This window comes from Marmota monax, unplaced genomic scaffold (assembly GCF_021218885.2).
Source record: "Marmota monax isolate L192 unplaced genomic scaffold, Marmota_monax_Labrador192_F-V1.1 WCK01_AAM20220418_F8-fsc00037, whole genome shotgun sequence".
NCBI classification, from domain to species: Eukaryota; Metazoa; Chordata; class Mammalia; order Rodentia; family Sciuridae; genus Marmota; species Marmota monax.
Window position 1 is genome coordinate 4709711 of NW_026693245.1, and position 24062 is coordinate 4733772.

General features: G+C 34.1%; 1 protein-coding gene across 2 annotated transcripts in view; it reads left to right on the forward strand.

The window, feature by feature from the left end:
• Window positions 1–24062, forward strand: part of Parp8 (poly(ADP-ribose) polymerase family member 8) — a 182359-nt gene that overhangs the window by 136835 nt on the left and 21462 nt on the right. The window contains exons 12-18 of one of the 2 annotated variants that reach the window (XM_046456280.2): window positions 3374–3499; window positions 3989–4553; window positions 6323–6373; window positions 6479–6574; window positions 17464–17556; window positions 21491–21616; window positions 22800–22865. In XM_046456280.2, the coding sequence (XP_046312236.1) occupies window positions 3374–3499; window positions 3989–4553; window positions 6323–6373; window positions 6479–6574; window positions 17464–17556; window positions 21491–21616; window positions 22800–22865 (1123 nt within the window). The remainder of the gene's footprint in view (window positions 1–3373; window positions 3500–3988; window positions 4554–6322; window positions 6374–6478; window positions 6575–17463; window positions 17557–21490; window positions 21617–22799; window positions 22866–24062) is intronic. The other variant, XM_046456281.2, reaches the window with a different exon arrangement.

A 24062-nucleotide genomic window follows, 5' to 3' on the forward strand; every position in this document is an offset into this window, starting at 1 on the left:
AATATATCTCTCTGAAACAGTTATGTCTTAATGGCAAAACATTCAAAATTTTTTCATGTAGATTTTTTTTTATATATATATATATTTAGTTGTCAATGGACTTACTTATTTGTTTATTTATATACAGTGCTGAGGATTGAGCCCAGGATCTCACATATGCTAGGCAAGCATTCTACCACTGAGCCATAACTCCAGCCCCTCTTGTAGACTTTTTGAAATATATAGTACACAAATGTTGTTTGTAGTTACCCTGTTGCACAGTTGCACACTAGAACTTCTTATTCTTACTTAATTCTAACTTAGAGCTGTTGACCAACCCTACCCATCCCTACTTTCCAACTCTCCTAGCCTCTGCTAACCACCATCTGCTCTCAGAATCTCTGAGATCAAGAGTTTTAGACTCTACCTGTTCGTGACATCACATAGTACTTGTCTTTCTATGCCTGTCTTATTTCACTTCATATAATGATCTCCAGTTTTATGCAAGATGTTGCAATTGACATGATGTTATTATATTTTTTAAAAGACAGAATAGTTTTCCTTTGTCTGTATAGACCACATTTAAATGGGCCTGGGGGAAACTCTTGTAAATCCCCATTGCTGAGTTCAAATATGTACAAGTATAGAATTAGATAGCAAATCCTTAATGTTTAGAAGTCTGCATCTCTGAAACTAAAGTCAATTTACAATGTATGTTTAGCACATTATATTATGCAGTATTCTCTTATAAGGACTCACAGGAGACATTCTCAGTTTTCTATTCTAGGATTAGGTATGATTTTCCAGTCCCATTGGTTTTATTGGATCAGTTGGATTTTGTTTTCTGCTATTGAGTCTATGTTCCACATGTCTTGGAGCGTGCATGGAACCTGCCCCACATGGGGAGGTGCCACACATTTTGGCACAGTTTTTTTTTTTCTTTCTGTGATTTTTCTCCTCATCAAATTCCCTTCCTTTTTATGCTATTCTATTTTACCTGCTTTTCTCTAATGTGCTTTTCTAATACAAAAGAACTTTATTTTTTTTGTTAAAAGTAAAATGGAGGTGACCAAAAATAAGAATTATAAAAGCCCAGAGGTCCAGGAATAAATGACTTTCTCCCCTTCATAACTTCTGAGTACATCAGATGGGCTCAGAAAAAGAAGTTGTGGATATAATACAACTTTTTTTTTTGAGAGAGAGAGAATTTTTTAATATTTATTTTTCAGTTGACACAACATCTTTATTTTATTTTTATGTGGTGCTGAGGAGCGAACCCAGCGCCCCGTGCATGCCAGGCGAGTGCGTTACCACTTGAGCCACATCCCCAGCCCCCATAATACAACTTTTAACAACCTGGTAGAATAGGTACTAGGTTTTATTAATGTTCCCATTGAAATGATTATTTGATAAATTTGCTTTATTTTTTAAAGATTGATTTTAGGTTGAAAATTTGATATTATAAATCATGTTTAGTCTGACACAAGTTTAAGTTTCCTTAACTGGGTTTTCAACTTAAATGCCAATCAAAGCTACATACTCAACATATAAATTCATGCTGTTAATTCAATATGATGGATATTGCTTTGTTGAAATTCACCTCTCATGAGAATAGTACTGACTGCTCTTAAACACAGATTTTTTGACTTCAGCATGATGTTGCCCAAGTGTACTGACTTTTTTCCTGGGACCCATGTTCCCAAAGCTGGTCATAAAGTTACCGCTGTTTACCGGTGACCAGTCCTGCTTCTCCACATGTTGAAGTTTGAACATTAGAGAAGCACACCGAGGCAAGCATATGAAGCAGGGTTTATTTAAAAAGGGGTAACACAGACTTCTCCCATGAGGGAGAAGGGGGCCACAGCTGGTAACATGTTATCCCCAGAAGCCAGGTAGGTGTTCTGCCCTTTTTATATGTCCTAGGCTTTCTTTGTTCTCTTTTTTTCCCCCTCCTCTTTCTTCTTTCTGTATATGTGACTAGGACCAGGAACTGCATGGTGGGGTGGCCAAAAGGTGAGAAATAGGTGGGCTGAAGGGGGAAGGGCAGGATGGAGTAGACAAGGACACATTAACAACCTTATGGCTCCCTGTAGGGAAGGGAAATTTTTGGGACAGGTTACCTTGGCAGCAGGTTGGAGCAGGGGACAGTCTCCAACTTCCCAGACTCACTCAAAATTGTCCTCCTAGACCTGTCCTGATTCAATTTACCTATCTACACTGACTGCCTGTCTAATTCTGGCTTCAATAACATTGCTTGTCACCTGATTCAAATGTATGCTTTACCTTGAAATGGTTTTTCTCTTTTATCATAAGCACGTGGCAACTGTAGAAATTCTTGGTGCCAGCACATTAGTAAACCCAGACTCAGGTGTGGATACTAAGATCTTTTAGTGGTTCTCTATGTGAGAAGGTGGTCATTATGCCAAAAGGGTTTGTAGATATACTTCTTGTTACCACTGTTGTTAAGTAACTTCTAACAAACAGTTCATTTCTGTTGCATCCCAGAAAAACTAGGAATTTGAATTCCCGACGTGCATCAAATTAAAAAAAAAAAAGAATTCTGATTTTAGGTCTTAGAGTCGCCCTTCATCATGCTAAAGTAACATGAAAATAAGAAAATTTAAGCCATTTTATCCTGTTTAGTTTTGTTAGGAAGTACTTCCTGGCATTCTTACGGAATGGTGCATAAGGACAGGGATTATTTTATAGGAGGAAAAGAATCTACATCTGCTTGGTACAAAGGCTATTGTCGCTGGAGAGTTTTTGTTCTTTACAGGGAGAAATGATCCTAATGATGCTATTACACTTAAGTCCTGCTAAAATTTTGGGTGGAAAAAACTTGAAGTGTAGAATAAAATTTCCCCTTTTTCTTGAACTCTAAAGGCAAATTTTCTGCGAATTTGCCATTAAGTTATCATTCCTTGCAGTTTTACTCTTTTTCTCACCACTTATTCTACTTGAGGACCCAGAATAATTCCATGTGTTCTTTCATTTCCTTGAAGAAAATTAAAGAAGGAAATTAAGTAAAAGAAATTGGCTTTACTTAATCAGATTTTTTTTTCACTTAAGCTAAAATTGCTGATCCTGAAGACTGTTCCCATTTTTTTTTTAATTCTTCCATCAGCCAATCAGTCATTTGGATTGTTAAATCATAGCAATAATATAATTTAATTGTTTTAATAATGAGTAATTATTGTCAATTATTATGGTATAGTCACAGTATCATCCTGGTAATTTGCTATATAATTCTTTCATATATATGAGAAATCTTATATGATTAGCACCTATTGATTACAGAATGCTTTTCCTTTGATCATCGTCTTCTCAATAACTATAGAATATGAATTTAAAGTATCTCAGAATTGTGATGACAGAATTATCTTTTAATTGACAGAATCATGCAGACATTTGTTACACAGCAGTGGAAACAGAGCAAAGAAAAGTCCAATTGCCTACACAATAAAAAGCTATCAGAGAAGAAAGTGAAGTCTCCCCTGCATTTATTTTCTACCTTGCGCAGGTTGGTAATAGGCATCTTTGTTGCCTTGTTAGATAATGAGCTTGTGATAGTCAGTTGTTATTCAGTTTAAAGCATTCTTTTTTATGATCTTGGCATCTGTTTATTTTCTTTATGAGTTCAAAGAAATGTCTACGTTACACCTGTTTCATAGAATGCTTAGATATTCACATATGTGTTTAGAGTTTAATTTCATGTTGATTAAACTTAAATTTTTTGTTTCCTAATCACATAACTCCTTATCCAAATTTTCCCTATTGGACTTTGGAGTAGGTAGGAAGGAGAAAAGTTGTAGGATCTTCTTTAGCTTTTCAGGAAAAATGTGATCACCCACAGTTATCTTTATGTGATTTTTAAATGGGTAGGCTATACTTAAATGAGGTGGTAACTATGCACAACAGTGGGGTGCAGTTTGAGCATGGCAAGATTTCTCTCTCCATGGTCCCTTGAACCCATGAGTTTACCTGTATTAATTGTTGTTTCATTTCAAAGGTCGCCAAGTTATCCTCCCCCTGGTTGTGGCAAAAGCAAATCCAAACTGAAATCTGAGCAAGATGGAATCTCCAAAACACACAAACTACTACGGAGGACTTGTTCCAGCACAGTCAAGGCTGAGGACGTGTGTGCTGCAAAGTCCCAGAGGACCTTTGGTCGCTCCCTGTCCAGCGACCCCAGGGCTGAGCAGGCGATGACAACAGTTAAATCGCACAAACTCTTGAACCGTCCCTGCACTGCAGCTGTGAAGCAAGAGGACTGCCTCACTCTAAAGTCCCATAAATTATTGACTCGATCTTGTTCTGGAGACCCACGATGTGAGCACAACACCAACTTGAAGCCCCACAAACTGTTAAGTAGGTCTTACTCCAGCAATCTCCGAATGGAAGAGCTGTATGGACTGAAAAACCACAAATTGCTCAGCAAGTCTTACTCCAGCGTCCCCAAGTCATCCAAAACTGAGCTTTTCAAGGAACCTAATGCAGAGGGCAGGAGGCTCTCTCTTACCTCAGGGCTTATTGGTATCTTAACACCATCTTCATCTTCATCTTCCCAGCCTGCTGTGCGTAAATATTTTCATCTTTAGTTCTTAACTGTTATGTAAGGGGCAGTGGATTTTTTCCTCCATAACATCTGGTGGAGGGAAGAACTGAGAATGGTGGATTTTATTTTAAAAATTTGTTATTTTCTTTTCTATTTGGATGTTGTTCTTGCACCAGACATTTACAGCTGGTACCTGAAAAGTTAGTTTTAAATCTGAAAAAAAGCGATGTAGTTATTGATTTGAGGTCCATTTCAAATTCCTGCCATACTAGTGAATCTACTAAAAGGAAGTCAGTTGAATTCCTGAAACTTTTCCTTTTAAGAAAGCCTATAATTTGAGTGTTTTATTAAGTATGTTTATTTGATCTCTGCCTTTTTCCACGTGGAACACCATATTTGTCTTATAACTAGATTAAGAATAATCTTCTTTCAGTTAAGATGGGAACTTTTGCACATGAAGGATGCCACTGATAGTGAGAAGCAATATGGACAAGTATATATCCCAGAGCCTCTCTTGAAGATGATCTTAATGTTCACATTATACTAAAACTCTTCTGGTGGTCCTGGAGCCAGGAGATGACTACAGTAATAATTTAATTTCTTTGGGTGGTGCTTTAAACAAAATTTACCTCATAAATTATGGCCATTAAAGCTCATTTCAGATAAAAAGTTAGATTATATTATTTACTTTCTCAAAACAGTCGGTTAAAAACTTTTGTTTGCTTTTTCTAGATAATGTTCACACATATGTTGGGAGATGCATGTTTAGCTATGACCAATAATATGAATACATCTAGCCATAAAGGAAGTTGATAAAAATAAGATACTATTTTCAGAAAGTTACTCTTCTGTAGACTTAGTTCTAAAGTCAAACTCTAAATTATGCTGTAAAGTTATAAATTTGTGTATGTTGATAATTTTCTGTGAACATCCTAAAAGCCCATTTCTATTCAAAGATAAGTTTTGACAACCTGGAGAAAGTGATGTTGAATAATTACATAGCTAAATATTTCCCATGGCAGTTTTTTCCAAGAAAAATTATTTCAGATATTCTGTGAAAGAAATGTACAAATGTTCTTCTATATGGCTGTGTATATAGTTTAGTGATGTGCCACATTCAATAGGCTGTTTAATATTTCCTTAGAGGAATAATTGTATCTGAGTATAAAATAAGATTGAAATGTCCTAATTAGGAGCTATGAGCTTTTGCTGAAAAGTAATAGAGACAATTATGTGTGTGTGTGTGTGTGTGTGTGTGTGTGTGTGTGTGGTGCTGGGGATTAAATCCATGGCCTTGTACATGCAAGGCAAGCACTCCACCGACTGAGGTATATCCCCAGCCCCTGAGGCAATGGTTTTTTTTTTGTTTGTTTAATATTTTTTATAGTTGTAGATGGCCCTAATACCTTTGTTTGTTTGTTTGTTTTAATGTGGTACCAAGGATCAAACCAGTGCCTCACGTATGCTAGGCAAGCGCTCTACCACTGAGCCACAATCCTGGCTCAGCAATGGATTTTTGATCATGCAAACATCCCAGTCATTTTTAGTAGAATATCAAAATTAATGCTACTATTTAGCTTAGGTAAAGATTGCAGTAGTAATGGCAGAAAGGATATTATAATAGAACAAAGAATTTATAAAATCTTGATTGCATAATCAATGACAGTATTTCATGTGATCTTCTAAAGATCACTTCTGTATTAAAAGAAAGCTAAAAGGTAAAAGGCTATAATTCATGCATTTTCCCAATTAAAAAATTACTTGGTTCTTTTACTTTGTTTTTTATAGCCAAATGGTGCAAAATGCATTCCAATACGAGACCGTGGCTTCCTAGTGCAGGTATGAGTCAAGACTCTATCTGTTGTGGAAATATTTTAGTCCTTACTGGGCTTTCAAAACATTTATGAACACCGCTGAATTATTTCTTTCTGTTGTTTTATTCAGACAATTGAGTTTGCTGAACAACGGATCCCCGTATTGAATGAGTACTGTGTGGTTTGTGATGAGCCACATGTGTTTCAAAATGGCCCCATGCTTAGGGTAAGTTCTTGCTGGTAGAGTATCAGTATTGGCTTAGAATATAAATGAAAAATATTGAAATGTAAAAATAAATAAGTAATGTACCTTATGTTAAATATTTTCTTGAGCAAATTAGTTAACATACTGAGTGGTATAATTTACAAAAATGATTAGTATTATTTCTGAAGGGAGTCTGTGAAAGAGCAAGTAGTTTGGTATTGGGAAAATGTTTCTTATGTGTCTTTTATCTGTCTATCCATTTGTACTTATATCTATCCTGATGTTAAGTGTTAGATATTGTAGACTTAATAAATACTGTTTATAAGGTCAAATAACAAGGATACTTAGACAGTAATTATTAAAAATTCTACAATTTAAGATGCTTACTTTAAGGAGGAGACTGTATGCCCTATGTTGGTTAGGAGAGGTACACAGTAGCAGTAGGAGAATCAAAAGAAAGATTTCCAAAAATTGCCAACTTGACACATTTGGGACATTATCAAGGGAACACGGTAGTAATGGTCACTGTACATCTGTGCATTTTGGGGGAGAATTGTTTAGTTTAAATTTTTTTTTCCAGTTTTTTCTGATAAACTTCATATAACATTTAAATCACTGAAGTATACAATTAAGTGGTTTTAAATGTACTCATGATGTTGTGCAACAATCAATACCAATTCCTTGACATTTCTTTACCATAACTATTGGCTGTCATTCTCTACCCTCATTCCATGGCAACTACTAATCTACTTTTTGTTACTTCTCAATATTTGGTATAAATGTAGTCATACAATATGTGACCTTTCATCTTGTGCTTCTTTCACTTAGTATCATGATTTCACTTTTCATTCTTGTAGCATGCCTCAGTACACTTCACTCCTTTTTATGGCAGAATATTCCATTATGGATATACCATATTTGATTATTCATTCATCAGTTGATGGAATTGCTGAGACATGTTAAATTGTAATTAATGTGTGTGTGTGTGTGTGGGGGGGGTTACTTCAGCTCAAACTCAGGTTTGCACATGGTAGGCAAGCACTCTAGCAGTAGGCTGTATCCCCAGCCATTTTTATTTTGAGACAGGGTCTTCCTAACTTGCCCAGACTGGTCTTGAACCTGTGATCCTCCTTCCTCAGTGCGCCTAGTAGCTGGAATTACAGATATGCACTACCACCCTGGGCTTGTTTAACATTTTGTGGAATGGATAAGCTGTATCATTTTAGTGTCTTTTGACACAGATTTTTATATTTTGAGAGTGTCTAATGTATCACAGTTTTTCTTTAGTTATGTGGGTTTCTAATAGTATGTCTAAGGAACCATTGCACAGCTCAAAGTCACAGGATTTACAGTTAATATTTTATTATAAGGTTTTTATGTATAATTCACTGATCCTTTTTGAGTTAATTTTCAGTATGTGGTGTGAGGCTGGGGTTCAGATTCATTCTTGCAGGTAGATAACCAAATGTTTCTTTTCCTATTTGTTGAAGAGACTGCTTCTGTACTGAATGATCTTGGCACCCTTGTTGAAAATATTTGAACTTAGATGTACTGGTTTATTTCTGGACTCTCAATTATGTTTTCACTGGTCTTTATATCTAAGACTGTACTACTCTGTCTTGATTAATGTAGCTTTGTAGTAATATTGAAATCCAGAAGTATGAATTCTTTTTGATCTCCTTTAATAGGATTGTTTTGACTGTTTGGGGTCCTTTGCATTTTCTTACCAGTTGTGTGGTCAACTCGTCTTTTTCTGCTAGTAAAGGCAGTTAGAATTTTTATAGATTTGCACTGGATTCCTAGATTAATTTGATTGTAAACTGAATGTTTATGTACCCTCATAGTTTGTATATTGAAATCCTAGCAGTCATGTGATATTGTATTAGGAGGTGGGATCTTTGGGAGGTGATTATGTCATGAGAGTGGAGCCTCCATAAATAGGATTAGTCCTTTTCTAAAAGAAAGCACATGGAGCCCATATCCCTATACCATATGAGGACACAGCAAGCTCTGTCAGTGGTCTTATGGTGAACCAGGAAGTCGGCTCTCATCAGACACTGAATCTGCTCACACCTTGGTTTTGGATTTTCCAGCATTCAAAACCACAATAAATAAATATTTGCTACTCAATCTAAAATATTTTATTAATAAAAAGTTTGAGTGAATTAAGGCACAGTCTTAAATTAAGCTATCCAATCTATTACCTCAGGATGTCTTTCCATTTATTCAGGTAATTCAGAATTTCTTTCAGTGCTATTTTGTAGTATTTCAGTATTCTATTGCACTGTTTGGATAAGCTTAAAATTATTTATATATTTTTATTTTTATATTTACTTATTTTTATATTACTGTAAATAGAAGTATATTATTTTCTTTTTGTGTTATTTTTTGTTACTATGTAGAGATACAAGTGACTTTGGCATGTTAAGTTGGCATTCTACAAGTTTGCTGAACCTTAATTTATTAGTTCCAGTAAGTTATTTTTGGATTCTTTAGTGTTTCTCTATACATAATCATCTTATCTGTAAAATAGAGACAGTTTAACTTTTTCTTTTCCAATCAGGATTCTTTGTATTACTTCTGCTAATCCAGTTGTCCTGGCTGGAACCTTCAATACCAGACTGATTAGAAGTGGAAAGAGCAGAAAGTCCTTGTGATTCAGGGGGAAAGTTTTTAATCTCTCCCTGTTGTGGATTTTTCTTAGATGTACTTTATCAGATTAAGAAATTCCCTTCTAGTCCTATTTGGTTGAATGTTTTTTAATCATCAAAGTTTTTTTTTTTAATGTTGTTATTATTTTTTCCCATGTCTTTTGACATGATCATGTTGAGTTTGGCTTTTCTTAATGTATGGTATGAGACTTTTTGTTTGTTTCTGTTTTTATTTCTATATATTGAATTTTTATTTCTGGGTTGAATCCCAGTTGGTCATGTGATATAATTTTTATATGCTGCTATAGTCAGTTTGTAGCTGTATTCATTTGGTATACTGTTACATTATTTACTTTTTTCTGTAATATTTTTGTCTCTTTTCTGGTTGAGATATGTCAGATGTGTATTAATTCTTTTAAATATATGGTAGCATAATATATGAGTAGAGTTGTTTTTAGTATTTGTCTTCTTCTTTTTTTTTTTTTTACATACAGCAATATTAATGTCTATTTTATTCTGCTGCCCTTCCTATTCCCCTTCCCCTAGTATTTGTCTTCTTTTTTAAAAAATATTTTTAGTTGTAGGTGGACACAATACCTTTAATTAATTAATTATTATTATTTTTTTATATGGTACTGATGATTAAACCCAGTGCTTCACACATGTTAGGCAAGCCTCTACCACTGAGCTACAACCCCAGCCCTCTTATTATCTTCTTGATATCAGTGGAGTTTTTGTGGTATTCTTTGCTTGATTCTGGATGATGAAGATTTGTCATTTCTGTGTTAGTTAGCTTTCTATCCATCACTATAAGAAACTATCTGAAATAATCAAACTATAAAAAGAACAGGATTGTTTTGGCTGAGCTTTGGATGTCTCAGCTGGCCCCAAGGATTTGTTTGGCCCTAGGTTGGGGCAACCCATCATGCCAATAGCATGTGGTGGAGCAAAACTAGTCACCTCATTGCCAGGAAGCAAGAGAGAGAGAGAGCAGTGGTTTGGGTTCCTGAGTCTTCTTCAAGGGCACACCCCAAGGACCTAAAGACTCCTACTAGGCCTCACCTCTGAAAGGTTCAACCATCTCTCAAAGCACTTCCCTTGCTACCACTTGGTTAACTCAAGGCTCTTTCGGGGACCTTCACATCTAAATCAGAGTTCTCTCTTTGTTTTTCAAGCTAGGAGCTTATTGATTTTATGTATCTTTTAAAAAACAGACTCTTGTTTTCTTAATTTTTTCTCTATGGTTTCTTTTGATCTCATTTTTTTTCCTTTGCAGTCTTTATTGAAAGTAGGAATATGATAATTTCATATTATTATTGTTGAGGTGTCTGTTTCCATTTTGGGTTCATTCAGTATTTCTTTCATGTATTTTGGGGTGAAGGGAGTCTTTTGTTAGGAGCAGATATTTATAATGTTACATGTTCTTTATGTTTCCATTGCTTTTCTCATAAGTTTTGTCCCTGAGTTTTGTTTGATATAAGACAAAACTTTTCAATGATTATTATTAAATGGAATATCTTTATCCATGATTTTTTTAAAAAAATGTATTTTTGTCTTTGAAACAAAAGTCTCTTTTTGAGGGTTGGGGCTGTGCCTCAGTGGCAGAGTGCTTGCCTTGCACATATAAGGCACTGAGTTTGATCCTTAGCACCACATAAAAATAAACAAATAAAATAAAGACATGCTATCCATCTACAACTACAAAAAAAAAATTTAAAAATTTAAAAAGTCTCTTGTTGATACCAAATCGTTGTATACTGTTCCTTTATGCATTTTGCTAATCTAATCTCTGTATTTAAAAGATATTATTAATAAGGAAAGACTTCTGCCATTTTGCTATTCCTTTTCTGTGTCAATTATATCCATTTTATTCTGCTTTCTCTTCACTGTTGCCCTTTTTTTGTATACTAAACAGATATTTTTCTAGTATATCATTTTAATTCCTGTCAGGTAATTTCTGATGTATTTCCATAATAATAATCGTCCTAAGGATTAGGATAGACATTTTAATTTTTAAAATTCCAGTTTGGATTACTATCACCGAGATTTTAATAATATATAAAAAACTTTATTCCAACATAGCTTCAGTGCCCCTCCCTTACACTGCTATGGATAAAGAGAAAAACTACATCTTTTATATTGGGTGTTCATCAACATCTATAATCATTGCTTTATGCTATTGCCTTTAATCTGGATAAGAAAAATCCAAATGTTAAAAAGTAAGAAACACACTGTGTGCAGTCTTTTCTATGTACCTGTATGGTTACCTTTACCCCTGCTTTTCATTTCTTTCTGTGCACTCTCCAGGTTCTTTGCATTTCCTCCAAAAGAACTCCGTTTGTTTCCCGTGCGAAGTGTCTTCCAATGATGCACTCTCCATTTTGATCTGAGGATATTTTAATTTCTCCTTAATTGTTTGAATGTTAATTGTGCTGGACATAAGATTCTTGGTTGATAGGTCCTCTGCACTGTGAGCAGATTTGAAGTGCTCCTCTCTATAGCACTTTGAATTTGTCATCCTACTTCCATCTGGTGATCACCATCTCTAGTGAGAAATGATTTTGTTAAATTGAGGATCCCTTATGTGTATTGAGTTATTTCTCTCACTGATTTTAGGATCTGTTGTTTGTCTTTGGTTTTTAGCATATTTCACTATATTTTGAGTTCCTTGGATTTCTTGGCATTTTTCATTAATTCGAGGTTTTTTTGTTTGTTTGTTTGTTTTAAATAACACCATGTATCTTCAGATATTCTTTCTGCATCTTTTCTCTCCTCTTGCCTTCTGGGACTCCCAAATCTGTAATTTTGTATGTGGTAGTGTCCATTAGGTCTTTTAGGGTTTATTTACTTTTCTTAATGAATTTTTATTGCTGTTAATTTATAATAGCTGACCTACCTTCAAGTACATGATCCTTCTTTCTGCCTGCTTAGATTGGCTTTTAAGTCTTTCCATAATTTTTTCTTTCTCTTCATTTTAGTTACTATGCTCTCTAGTTCAAGAATTTCTTTGTGGTTGTGTTTTGGTGAATTCTATGTGTTGCTACTCTGTGGGGATATTTCTTTCCTTTTTTTTTCTAAATTAATTAATAATTTTTTTGTTTGTTTGTTGCCTTTAGCTCTTTGATCCTTTCATAAATAGCTAATATAAAGTGTTAGCATAGTAAGTTAAATATCTATGCTTTCTCTGTTACCCTTTTTCTCTCTCTTCTTTTAAATATTTATTTTAGTTATCAGTGGACCTTTACTTATTTATATGTATTGGTGAGAATCAAATCTAGTGCCTCACACATGCGAAGCAAGCACTCTACCACTGAGCTATGACCCCAGCCCTACCCTTTCTCTTAATTACCTTTTTCCTACATGTTACTTTCTTATTTCTTTGCATTTGTCATTATTTTTTTTATCAAAAACTTGACATTTTGACTATGATAATAGAGCTACTTTCGAATCAGATCTCTGCTGTCCTAAAGATTTATTTTGTTGTAATTTCTTGTGTAATTTCTTTTTTTCCAAATTATTTATGGTCTTGTTTGGCCCTTCAAGTTTTGTTCATTTAGTGGTCAGCCAATTGTTGAAGCACACCAAAAGCCTCTTTCAGTTATTGTCAAGGGGCTCTGTGGGTAATGTCAGGGTATATATGAGATTCTAGTCCAGTTATTCTCAATATGTTTGAGTGTGTCTGTCACTTACTTGAGGAACGGAAATCCTGCTGAAACAAAGTCACTTGAGAAACCTGACAGTCTATTTTTGTGTATCTTCCTTGCTGTGGCCTTTAGACTGCTCTTAATAACTAAGGCTTTTATTTTCTAAATGAAGTTAATAACACTCAGTAGTCATTTGGTCACAGTTTGAGGCATGCCCATGAAAACCTGTGAGAAACTGAGCAGGGGATAAACCAGAGTATTCCCATTTTATCTTCTAAATATGAAGTAGGTAGATCTTCTTATATTTAGGTCTCACTTTTGAACAGTGAATGAAAAAGTACATCCTACTAACACCCTCTCTCCCCTCCAATTTATGGAACTTATAATTTCAGATTATAATTTCAGCTCAATAATCATGCCCGGAAACTTTTAGTTCAAAAACATGATTTTTAAACATACCTAACTGAATTTTGAGAAGACATTGATTTTAATGCTCAAACAGTATCTTTTTTGTATGAAACAAACAGGGACTCTGTTCAGGCCTCTTTGCCTTCCTGAGGCTCTGCCTTGGTCCCTGTGGTGTTTTTCTCTCTCTCAGTAGACAGTAAACCTTTCGCCACACTGAATGTGTTTCTTGACTTAAAAAAAAAAAAAAAATTCAAAGTGTTGACTAGTGTACTAAAAATACAGAGAGTTCAAGGCTTATGGGTTTGTGGTTCTTAAACTTTTATATAAACACCAGTTTTAAATCAGGAATTTATATTTAAATTGATTTTTTTGTAAGAAAGATTGTAGCAGTAAATTGAGTTTTGAAAAACTGTGGATACAAAAATTAAAATGCTGCAAAATGTAATTCAAAGAAAGTATACTTTTATGAAATACTTATCTTTGTGTATGCATTGAGTTAAAACTGCTGCAGAGATGGCTTGTCTAGTTTCTTATATTAACACTTAAATAGCTCTTTATGCCTCAAGGAGATTTTATACATACCTTATCTCACTTGGTTCTCTTATCAACTCAGGCAGCTAGATGTTATTTTTCTTCTCACTTTACAGTTAGAAAAACAGATAAACACATGTGCTTCAAGTGGACAAGGTTCTACTTCTATGTGTTTTATATATTGAACTTACACAAAATACTGTTTGAACAAAAAGACGATAGCAGAAATGTTTGAAAACCATTCCTGATACTATATTTATCTCTAGTCATAAATACATAGCTAAATTCTCTTTAGTAAGAGTTGCATCATTTCTCTTCAGTAAAGGATAATTTAAATTCTTTGACAATACAACTTTTCTAAAGTACAGTTAGATTCTAAAATATTCATTAGGGCTCAAGAAACATTTTGAAACCTTTTTTTACTGCATTTAAATTCCTCTGATTCAATTGAAAAAGTGAATGAAAAAGTGCATCCTACTAACACCCTCTCTCCCCTCCAATTTGTGGAACTTATAATTTCAGATTCTGAAACAGAAGCTAAATAATCATGCCCAGAAACTTGTAGTTCAAAAACATGATTTTTAAACATACCTAACTGAAACCTTTTAAAATAAATTATATTTTAGGGACACATATAAAATTCTCTGTGCTTTTAAATGGTACATAATGAAAATATATTATGTTTATGTTGACAGTGGAGGGATTTGCCATGGTTTTGTTGTCTAAATTATATGAATTAATTGTTTCAAGACAATATAATAATACATTAATAGCAAATTATACTTTACAAATTCATTCTAGTAGATATATGGTAAACTAAAAAAATGAATTAGTAAATAATAACACACACTTGGTTACATGTAGGCATAAATAAATTTGTATGAAAGTATTGTAATAAAACTCATCATTACACTTACCTGGTAATAGTTATTTAGTGATGGTGCTGTTTTGAATTAGGATTAGTGCTTTCTGTGTAAATAATGTCAGTGGAGGTATGAAGGTTGGTGTGGTCAGAGGATAATCGTTTCAAGGAAGAGAAGGCCTGTCCACAGTGTAAGTACTTAAGTTTCACTAAGGAAAAATGATTCAGTTTTCACTAAGGAAAAATGATTCAGTTTTTCATCCTCGAACAGGATGCCCCTTCTGGGAGCAGACATCTAATCTTGATCACCTAGTGTTACTTGAGAATTTTCTTTTCGTGTGCCATCTTGTGTTGACATTTTGAACTCTCAAATGTGAATAAACAAGAAAGGATTGCTACTATAAAAAAAGTAAATAAATATGGAAATATTTCTTTGAAAAATAAAGTAATTTTCATCTTACTTTTTGAATATTTCTTGAACTTTCTAATCCAAGTAAGTAAAATATAGAACTGCTAATTAAAATTTCAAGACATGTTTACTTATCGTAGTGTTGGTGTGTTAATAAATTAATGACAACTTTATTATCTCTGTAGTTGGCTATATTAAAAAAATGAAAAGAAATTTATTTTCATAAGAATGTGATGTATACTTCTATCTTCAGCAGGTTTTCTAGTATGCCTAATTTTTGCCTGATCACCTCTTTCCAATTTATAGTAACAGGATATTACAAGAAATGAGCCTTACACATTTGGGTCTGGGAAGGAGTGCTACTTTCACACAAAAACATACAAAAAAGAACACGAATGTCCATAATGTGATAATGTCATCATTTTATTATAAGATTGCAGCTTCATTACTTCAAATAATGGACCACTTGGCAAGTTTATGTGATTTGGAACTATAGAGGTTAGAACATAAACAGGTCTCTGAGGGGATTAAACAGATGAAAGCATTATAGGAAGCCCTGAAAAGTAAAGAATAGGGATGTCTTAGTGAAATTGCTAAAAATCATAAGAGACCAAGTCAGAATACTCTTGAATACCCAGGATTGGCAATAATGTGTTATGACAGAGATATGTAAAACCAGCTGTGTCTATTAAAATTTCCCCCATGTCCTTGAAATTTTTTTGTGTTAACTTTATTTTTTTAAGAGTAACTGTCACAGCCTTCTTTTTAATTTTTTTTTTTTTTTTTTTTTTTTTGTAGTTGTAGATGGACAGAATGCCTTTGCTTATTTTTATGTGGTGCTAAGGATCAAACCCAGTGCCTTACACATGCTAGGCAAGTGCTATGCCTCTGAGCTACAGCCTCCGCCCTTGTGTTAACTTTTAAAAAATTAACTATAAATCTACTATAGTGATGTATTATATTTCAGTAAAAGAAATAATTTGGTGCTGAAGTTTCTATTGTTATATTCTCTGGAATGTATGTGTGTACATATTTATATACACATGTGTTATCATACACACATATATTTAGACATATATTTTAATGATCACAAAGTATAGTTGATTGTCCAATGTTCAAAAGAAACTAATCATTATTCATGTCACTAATTAAGCATTACCTTGATATTCATCAATATACATTTGAGGGTAAAGTAAATAATCAGGAATGATCAGTGCTGTTACTTTTGATCAGACTACGTGCTTTGCCTCATGAAGTGAACAAAAGAAATAGCCTAATGTCCTTGGGAGAAATTTAGGTTGTAATATACACACATAGCTGTACATACACTGCCAAAATAGAAGATTAAGTTACACATTGAAGTTGAGGAGAAAGAAGTGGAATGGAAAAGCCTGCTGTGTGTATATCCATATCTATATCTATCTATATCTATCTATATCTATATATATATGGCAATGTGTAGAGCTTGTGTCTGGAGACCTTTTTCAAATTAATTTCCTCCCACAGTCCCGATATTTCTGAAATGGAACCAGACTGCATTTTTAAGGCTGACAAGGGAAATATATCAATTCCGTTTTCCTCTAACATTCTCTTTAGGTCCTCTAAAAGCAGTGAGCACAGGAACAGTGGCAATAACAAATGTCTTTTGTCTGCTGTGGAGAGGCACCATGGATTGCATCCTTTTAGGCTTCATCAGCTACCTAATGCAGTGTAACCAGGGAGATAAGATAAATCAAAGAGATGACACTATATTAGATTTGAAAGATGAGCACTTTTCCAAAGTAATTGCAGAATGCATATTTCAGTGCTGTTGACTTCAGGAGGTTATTGAAGTCCAGAGTCTTTGCAACAAAACCAGTCTTTCAAGAGCTGGGTAGCAAGTAAGCAGAGTCATGCTTATTTCTTGCAAACAAATTTCTTAAGAAAAAGAGGAGTTCTCCATTGTATATCTGTCTTGTAGAGCTTTTGTGTATAATCTTGTTTTTATTTTATCATCTTAACCTTAGTATTTATTTTTTTAAAAAAATGCATTTCATGGGGTTGTGGCTGTGGCTCAGTGGTAGTGCACTTGACTGGCATGTGTAAGGCCTATCAGTACACACACACACACACACACATGCATTTCATGAGTCAAATGCGAATTTTGTAAGAGATACGGACTTCGCTTTTTAATATATTTTCATTTATTGCTGAATTGTTTGAAATGAAAGTGACTACAACTAATTGAAATTGATCATTTCTTATATCTTTACAATTCTTTATTAGTAAAAGATTCTACTAATTATTACCTTAATTTAAGAATGTGTTTTTTTTTTAACATTCCATTTATTATGTAGACAGTCATTAATCTAATTTTAAAATTGAGAAATGGAAAGTACTGTAATCAATTCCCATTTCTTTTTTAGCCTACTGTATGTGAACGAGAACTGTGTGTATTTGCTTTTCAAACCTTGGGAGTAATGAATGAAGCTGCTGATGAAATAGCAACTGGAGCTCAGGTACTAACTGATACTAATCGTTCCTTCTTTTGATTCAAAAAATTTGTTGTAGTCCAATAGTTATCTTCATTCTGCTTACTTTTTGTGGGAAATTTTCAAGAACTTCTTGTTGAATGCAAACTGGCACTTGATATTTTTTAGATGAAGACTAAATTTTCTCTTATCATCTTGTGTGTTTTTGACATTTTGCAGTTGCCAAGGGGAGAAATTAAAGCAAATTTCTTTAAAGTATTATTGTAATTCTTGCAGGGTGAAATTGAGTTACTGAAATGTTTGCACATGTTTTATGTAAAACGCATTTGTAGAGTTATACTGCCATAAACTGGAAATCTGTTTATTTAAAACTGAACTTAAAAGATAATGGAAAGAATACAAAATAAAAGGAGAGCATTTGTTTTCAAGAAGGATATAAGAGATAGGAAGAAAAATTAAAGGAACAACTTGGAAGTAAAGAAGCAAGCTGTTTCTAGAAAGGAAAAGAATAAGTCATAAGGATGCCAAAATGTATTATCACTTCATGCAACTTCATGAAAATTTCAGTTGTCTTTTTTTTTCATGTAGATTGTAACTAAATTACCAATTCATGTATGAGAAGAAATTGAAAACATTAAGAATTAATAAATGTTAATTAAGAGAGGTTAGGCCAACTCTTAAATCTTATTATGAAGTGCTATAAAATTTAAATAAAATACAGTATTATTGGCAAAGAAAAGGATGTTAGGTTATCCCCAAACCCAGTCATTATAAATACATTTAATATATGTTAAAAGAGGGATCACATCTTCTTTTGATGAAGAATTATGTAGTAAGTGAAATAAACACACTGGACCAACAATATGGGAGAAAATCTGTTTGACTCTTTCTTATTCTATTTATAAAATCATATTCCAAATAACTTAGAATGTTTGGGAAAATGATATGCATACTAGAGGAATGTAGCATGCCTGCCTGAGTGTATTAGGCTTGTGTATTTATGCTGTTTTTGGAAATCCTAAAGGAAATACCATACTTTTTCATGTTATGTGCTTCACTTGAAGAAATTATGAACATTAAGAAAGAAGTATCCAGAGCTGGGTGTGGTGGCACATGCCTGTAATTCCAGCGGCTCAGGAGGCTGAGGCAGGAGGATCACAAGTTCAAAGCCAGTCTCACAGCAAAAGCAAGGTTCTGTCATGCTGTCAGTTACACTCTGTTTCTAATTAAAATACAAAATAGGGATGGGAATGTGGCTTAGTGGTTGAGTACCCCTGAGTTCAATCCCCGGTTCCTACCCCACCCTCCAAATAATGCCCATAATCTCAGCTGCTCTGGAGAGAATGAGACAGGAGGATCCTGAGTTCAAAGTCAGCCTCAGCAACTTAAGTCCTAAGCAACTCAGCAAGACCCTGTCTCTAAGTTAAAAAAAAAAAAATGCTGGGGATGTGGCTCAGTGGTTAAGCACCCCTGGGTTCAATCTACAATTACCCCCACCCTCAAAAAAAGTATGAAAAAGCTCTTTCCTTACACAAGCATAATTATATAAAAGCTGAATTTTTTTTGAGAAGAAAAACATAGGGCCATAAGAGTTGAATAGAAAATGAACATGAATTCACAAAAGGGATGTATAGTTACTAACGAAACATGAGAAAAAATTCAGCTTCATTAAAAATCGACAGGAAGCTGTTGTAAAGGGAATTACCAATCTTTCATTTATGAACTTCACAGGGATGGGTGGGAAGAATATTATTGCAGCATATACTCGCTTAAGTATGGGATGTTTCCTGCACAGGTGACCCTGTACCAGGTGATTCAGAGTAGATAATTAACATTGATAGCCTAAGCACCTAGCCTTGTACTTAATGAAACACTAAGGATGTTATTTTTTAATATAATCAATCATAAATGAAAAATACTACCACAGTAGAACAATGATTTTATATATTATGAAAAAAATGATTTCATAATTAAAATAAATATTATAAATACAGTTTGATATTTCCCCTACACCTCGCATGTACTGTTTTATATATTAAAGGCTCCAGGAATCCTTAAAAGATATTTTAATTTTAATACTGACAAACCCTTAACTAGTGGGGTATATCAAAAAATATTTATATCATAGATTTACATGTATTTATGCGCATAGTTACTAAAAATATTTGGTAGCTCATGACTGTAATCCTAGTGACTTAGGAGGCTGAGCCAGAGGATCTCAAGTTCAAAACTAATCTAGACAACTTAGCAAGACCCTATCTCAAAATAAAAATAAAAAGCTCAGTGGTAAAACACCCCTGGGTTCAATCCTTAGTAGGAAACAACAACAACAACAAAACCTGAAGACCTCAAATAGTCACTTAAAACTTGTATATTTTTCAAGATGTAACAGTTCCCTCAAATAAAACAATTAAAAACTAGAAATAGTAAGTTATTAATTAAAGGGAAATTAAGTCATGCTAAAATTAGGGTAGTTAAACAAAACAATAGGTGACACTTTCCTCATCATTATTTCTAAAAATAATGGTTTTTAAATAGAAGTGGATTTTAAAATATCTAGTGGTAGTTAGAAAACAAATCAATTGATTGATTTTCTGTACATATTAATATTAATATTCAATATAAATTAGTTATTCTATTAAAAGAGAGCATTCTTTTAACTACTATAGTTTAAAAAGAAAAAAAAATCACACACAAAAAAACTGTCTCTATTCTCATTGCATCCGTTGACTCCTGCAGTTGATGGTGCTCTCTCTTAGGAGTTCTAGGAGACATGGAGATGCTCCTCACCACTGCAGGAGCCTGGGCTGGGACAACAGTGTCCATGCAATTACCATTCCAGGCCTCCAAATCCTACTCTACTTCAACAGTTTTCTGTTCTTTGTTTGGAATAGTGTGTCAGAAACATTAGATGTTACATATCTGTTTTTTGAATGAGTTTTGTGGGTGTATATGTCTGTGTACTTGTGCAGGGTTGCTAACTAGTTTAGGTCACTGGAAATTCTGAATGTTATGATGAATGGGTATATTCTGTGAATACATGAGACAACAACAATGAACACAACTGATATTGGGTCACAACATCCCTCTGGGAAACATGGGAATCAGAAATTGTCCATATCCTGTTATGCATTTAAACTCTAGAAATAGCTTTCCTTTCTTATGTCTGTGTTTAGGTGCGTCTGTTCAGGTCTATGTTTTTCATTTAGATAGTATCAGTTTTCTATATCCAGTTACTGGAAATATAGTACATTGTTTGGGGAACTATGGAGGGGAGCCAGCTTAGCTACTGTGTAGTACTGCCTCTTAGTAAATTGAGCAAATGGATCATGGATAATATAGGAATAAAGCAAATCAAAAGTCATTAGTAGACATTGACAGAGTAGGAAGAACCTTGATGATGTCAGGCATTTTGCTCTTCTTGGAGCATGCCAGACTTCCTGTTTTGTGTGGCTTCCTTTAGCTGGAACAGTTTCTCTCCAGATAGTGGCATTTTTTCCCTCCTGACCTCGAAAGACAGCACTCCCTTCTGCATTGTTCTTAAATACCTATTTTATTTTTATTGTTTTTAAAAGTACCAGAAATTCTATTGAAGCATATATTCTTTTAACTGAGTTTTTAATATGCATCTTCTCCTTTAGACTGTACACACCACCTGCTTATGGACTAGTCTTTTTTTCTCATTGTCTTTACCTTGAACAAGGCTAGCAGATAATATGTACTCATAATCATAACAAAGGCTTATTAAAATATCAGTAATTAGAAATGGCACATTTTTTATTTTAAATTGAGAGTTATAGTTTGGCAAAATTTGGTTTAAAGTCAGGAGTTGCAGGTGTGAGAGATAGGTAGTAGTCCTGGGCTTTCTGATGAACTCATGCAACCAGTGAGAGGGAGAAGCAGTGGCAAAACACTTGCAGAAACCTCAAGGAAAGTAACTGTCTCATGGGTGTGTTTTAAGGTGGTAGATCTGCTGGTGTCCATGTGTAGATCTGCATTGGAATCTCCTAGAAAAGTTGTCATTTTCGAGCCATATCCTTCTGTGGTAGATCCTAATGATCCTCAGATGCTGGCCTTCAACCCCAGGGTAAGTAGGCATCGTAACACATCAAGAACTCTGGTAACAGTAAAAGAGATGTTCTCTTTCTCTCTGAATGTCCTATGTCATCAAGCAGATCCACAGTTTCTTAAAATTCATTGAAGTGTTTGGGGGGAGGATTCTGATTTTATGTAACCTCATTTAATTTTAAGGATCATAAAGAAAGGGAAAAATTCTAGGCCTTAAAATTTTATTTATTTATTTATTTATTTATTTAACTTTGATTCCTTTATTCCCTTTCTCCTCTCCCTTTTCAGTTATCTGAAGGTTATTGGAAGCTATATAATGCCAGTTCATACTGATATTGTTGACATTTCTTAAGAAAAATATTTTTTAAATATTTTGGGAAATAGGCAGAATCCTTCTGAAATAAAATTTTCAAATTGCATGAGGACTAAAATTACTAGTTAGTAATTATTATTAGTAATTATAGTTAGTAATTATTATTCATTTTATAGAAACAGCTACATAATATTTCCCTGGAAGAACTTGCTTTTGTTTTGAAGTGGCAGCAGTGCCCATATTTACCTTATGCTTACAAATGAATTATCAGAGGAGTCACATGCGCCCTGTCCTGTACTCTTTTGGGTAACAATATTCCAATCAAATGAAATAAGAAGCCAGGCATGGTGGTGCACACCTATAATCCCAGCAGCTCTGGAGGCTGAGGCAGCCTCAGCAACTCAGTGAGACCCTGTCTCTATAATACAAAATAGGACTGGAGATGTGGTTCAGTGGTTAAGTGCCCCTGAGTTCAATCCTCAGTATCAAAAGAAAAGAAAAAAGAAAATAAGTTGAGATTTGAAGTGAATTTTTATGTTTTAGAAGGATTCTGTGCTTACTTTATTACCTGTTGTTTTAGTGGTGAAAGCATGATTCAAGAATTCCATGTCTGCTTTTGTATTTTGAAAACTTAACCCATAAGCTAAATATGATTTTCTATCCTTGTATACAGAATTGCATTGTTTTCTTTTTTCTTCACTCTAATTATGAATCCTATATCCTTGAGCCATCTTATAACAGTCTTCCCTTTTATGTATATAAAACAATTATTGGTTTTACACTGATTTGTATGGAAACTTCATGTATACAAATAATGTATTTCTCTAGTGATATGTAGCTTCTCAAAAGATTTTACTTGAATTCTGTTTTTTTTTTCCTCATTATGCAGAAGAAGAATTATGATCGAGTAATGAAAGCACTGGATAGCATAACTTCTATCAGAGAAATGACACAAGTAAGTATACTGTCTTGTGGTCTTACACAGTTCATTATGTGTGGGCAGGATTATATTTTAAAATGAGTACTAACTATGTAGTGAAATGTAGATTTCCCTATTATATGGGGTATAATTAAAATCATAAAAGAATTGTTTTGTATTTAGAATGTTTTAGTTAAATTATATCACTGTATTGGTATGCTGAGATTTTTGAAGGGTAAGTACACAATTATAACCCTAATGCTTTATAACCCTTTAGGCTTTCACATAAAGACAAGGGCATTGAGCACATGAGGGTACATTGGGATACTTAAAGAACAGGTGAAATCTATTACCATCTTCCTATAATGTCGGTTTCAATTGATGGTTGTAATTTCAAAACATTTTTATGTTAAAATGACAACAGATATTCTTTAAGATGCAAATTTTGCATGCATATTTTCAATATAACACAGAACCTAAAACTTCTTTGGAATGCCAGACTCCCTTGACCGGGTGAGTTCATATGTGTTGTCATTAGCAGTGCTCTGGTGGAAAATTTTCCTGAGAGTGAATCAGGATTGGTTATGGAGATCTGATACATCCCTGGGCTGTATGTCTTCCCCTTTATGTATATAAAACAATTATTGGTTGAAACAGTTATAGGTCCAGCACTTGCCATGGAATTATCAGCACCTTTCCCCAACACAGATTTGGTGAGAGGGTTAAAACTCATCATTGTAAGTAGAAAATTATAATCCAAAAATTAACAACACACACTGTGTATACAGTTTGTATATAGAGCTTCAAGGTGTGTTAGTATCCTTTTTTGTCACTTGGACTAAAATACCTGCCATAAACAATTTGGAAGAAGAAAAGTGTATTTTGGCTCATGGTTTCAGTGGTACAGTCCATGGTCCAACCACTCCATTGTACCTGGCCTGATGTGAGGTTGAACATCATGGCAGAAGGGCAGAGTGAAGGAAAGCTGCTCAGCTGTGGCAGCTGGAAAACAGAGAGAACGAGAAGATATATTTCCCACGAGCACTCCCCCAGTGACTTCCTCCTCCAGCCCCATTCCACCTGTCTACATTTAAAACCCAGTTTTTAATCCATCAGATGAATCAGTCCTCTGAAGAGGTTGCAGCTCTCCTATAATCATTTTACTTCCGAACATTTCTGCATTGTCTATTACACCAGTTTATTGGGGGGCACCTCATATTCAAACCATTAGAC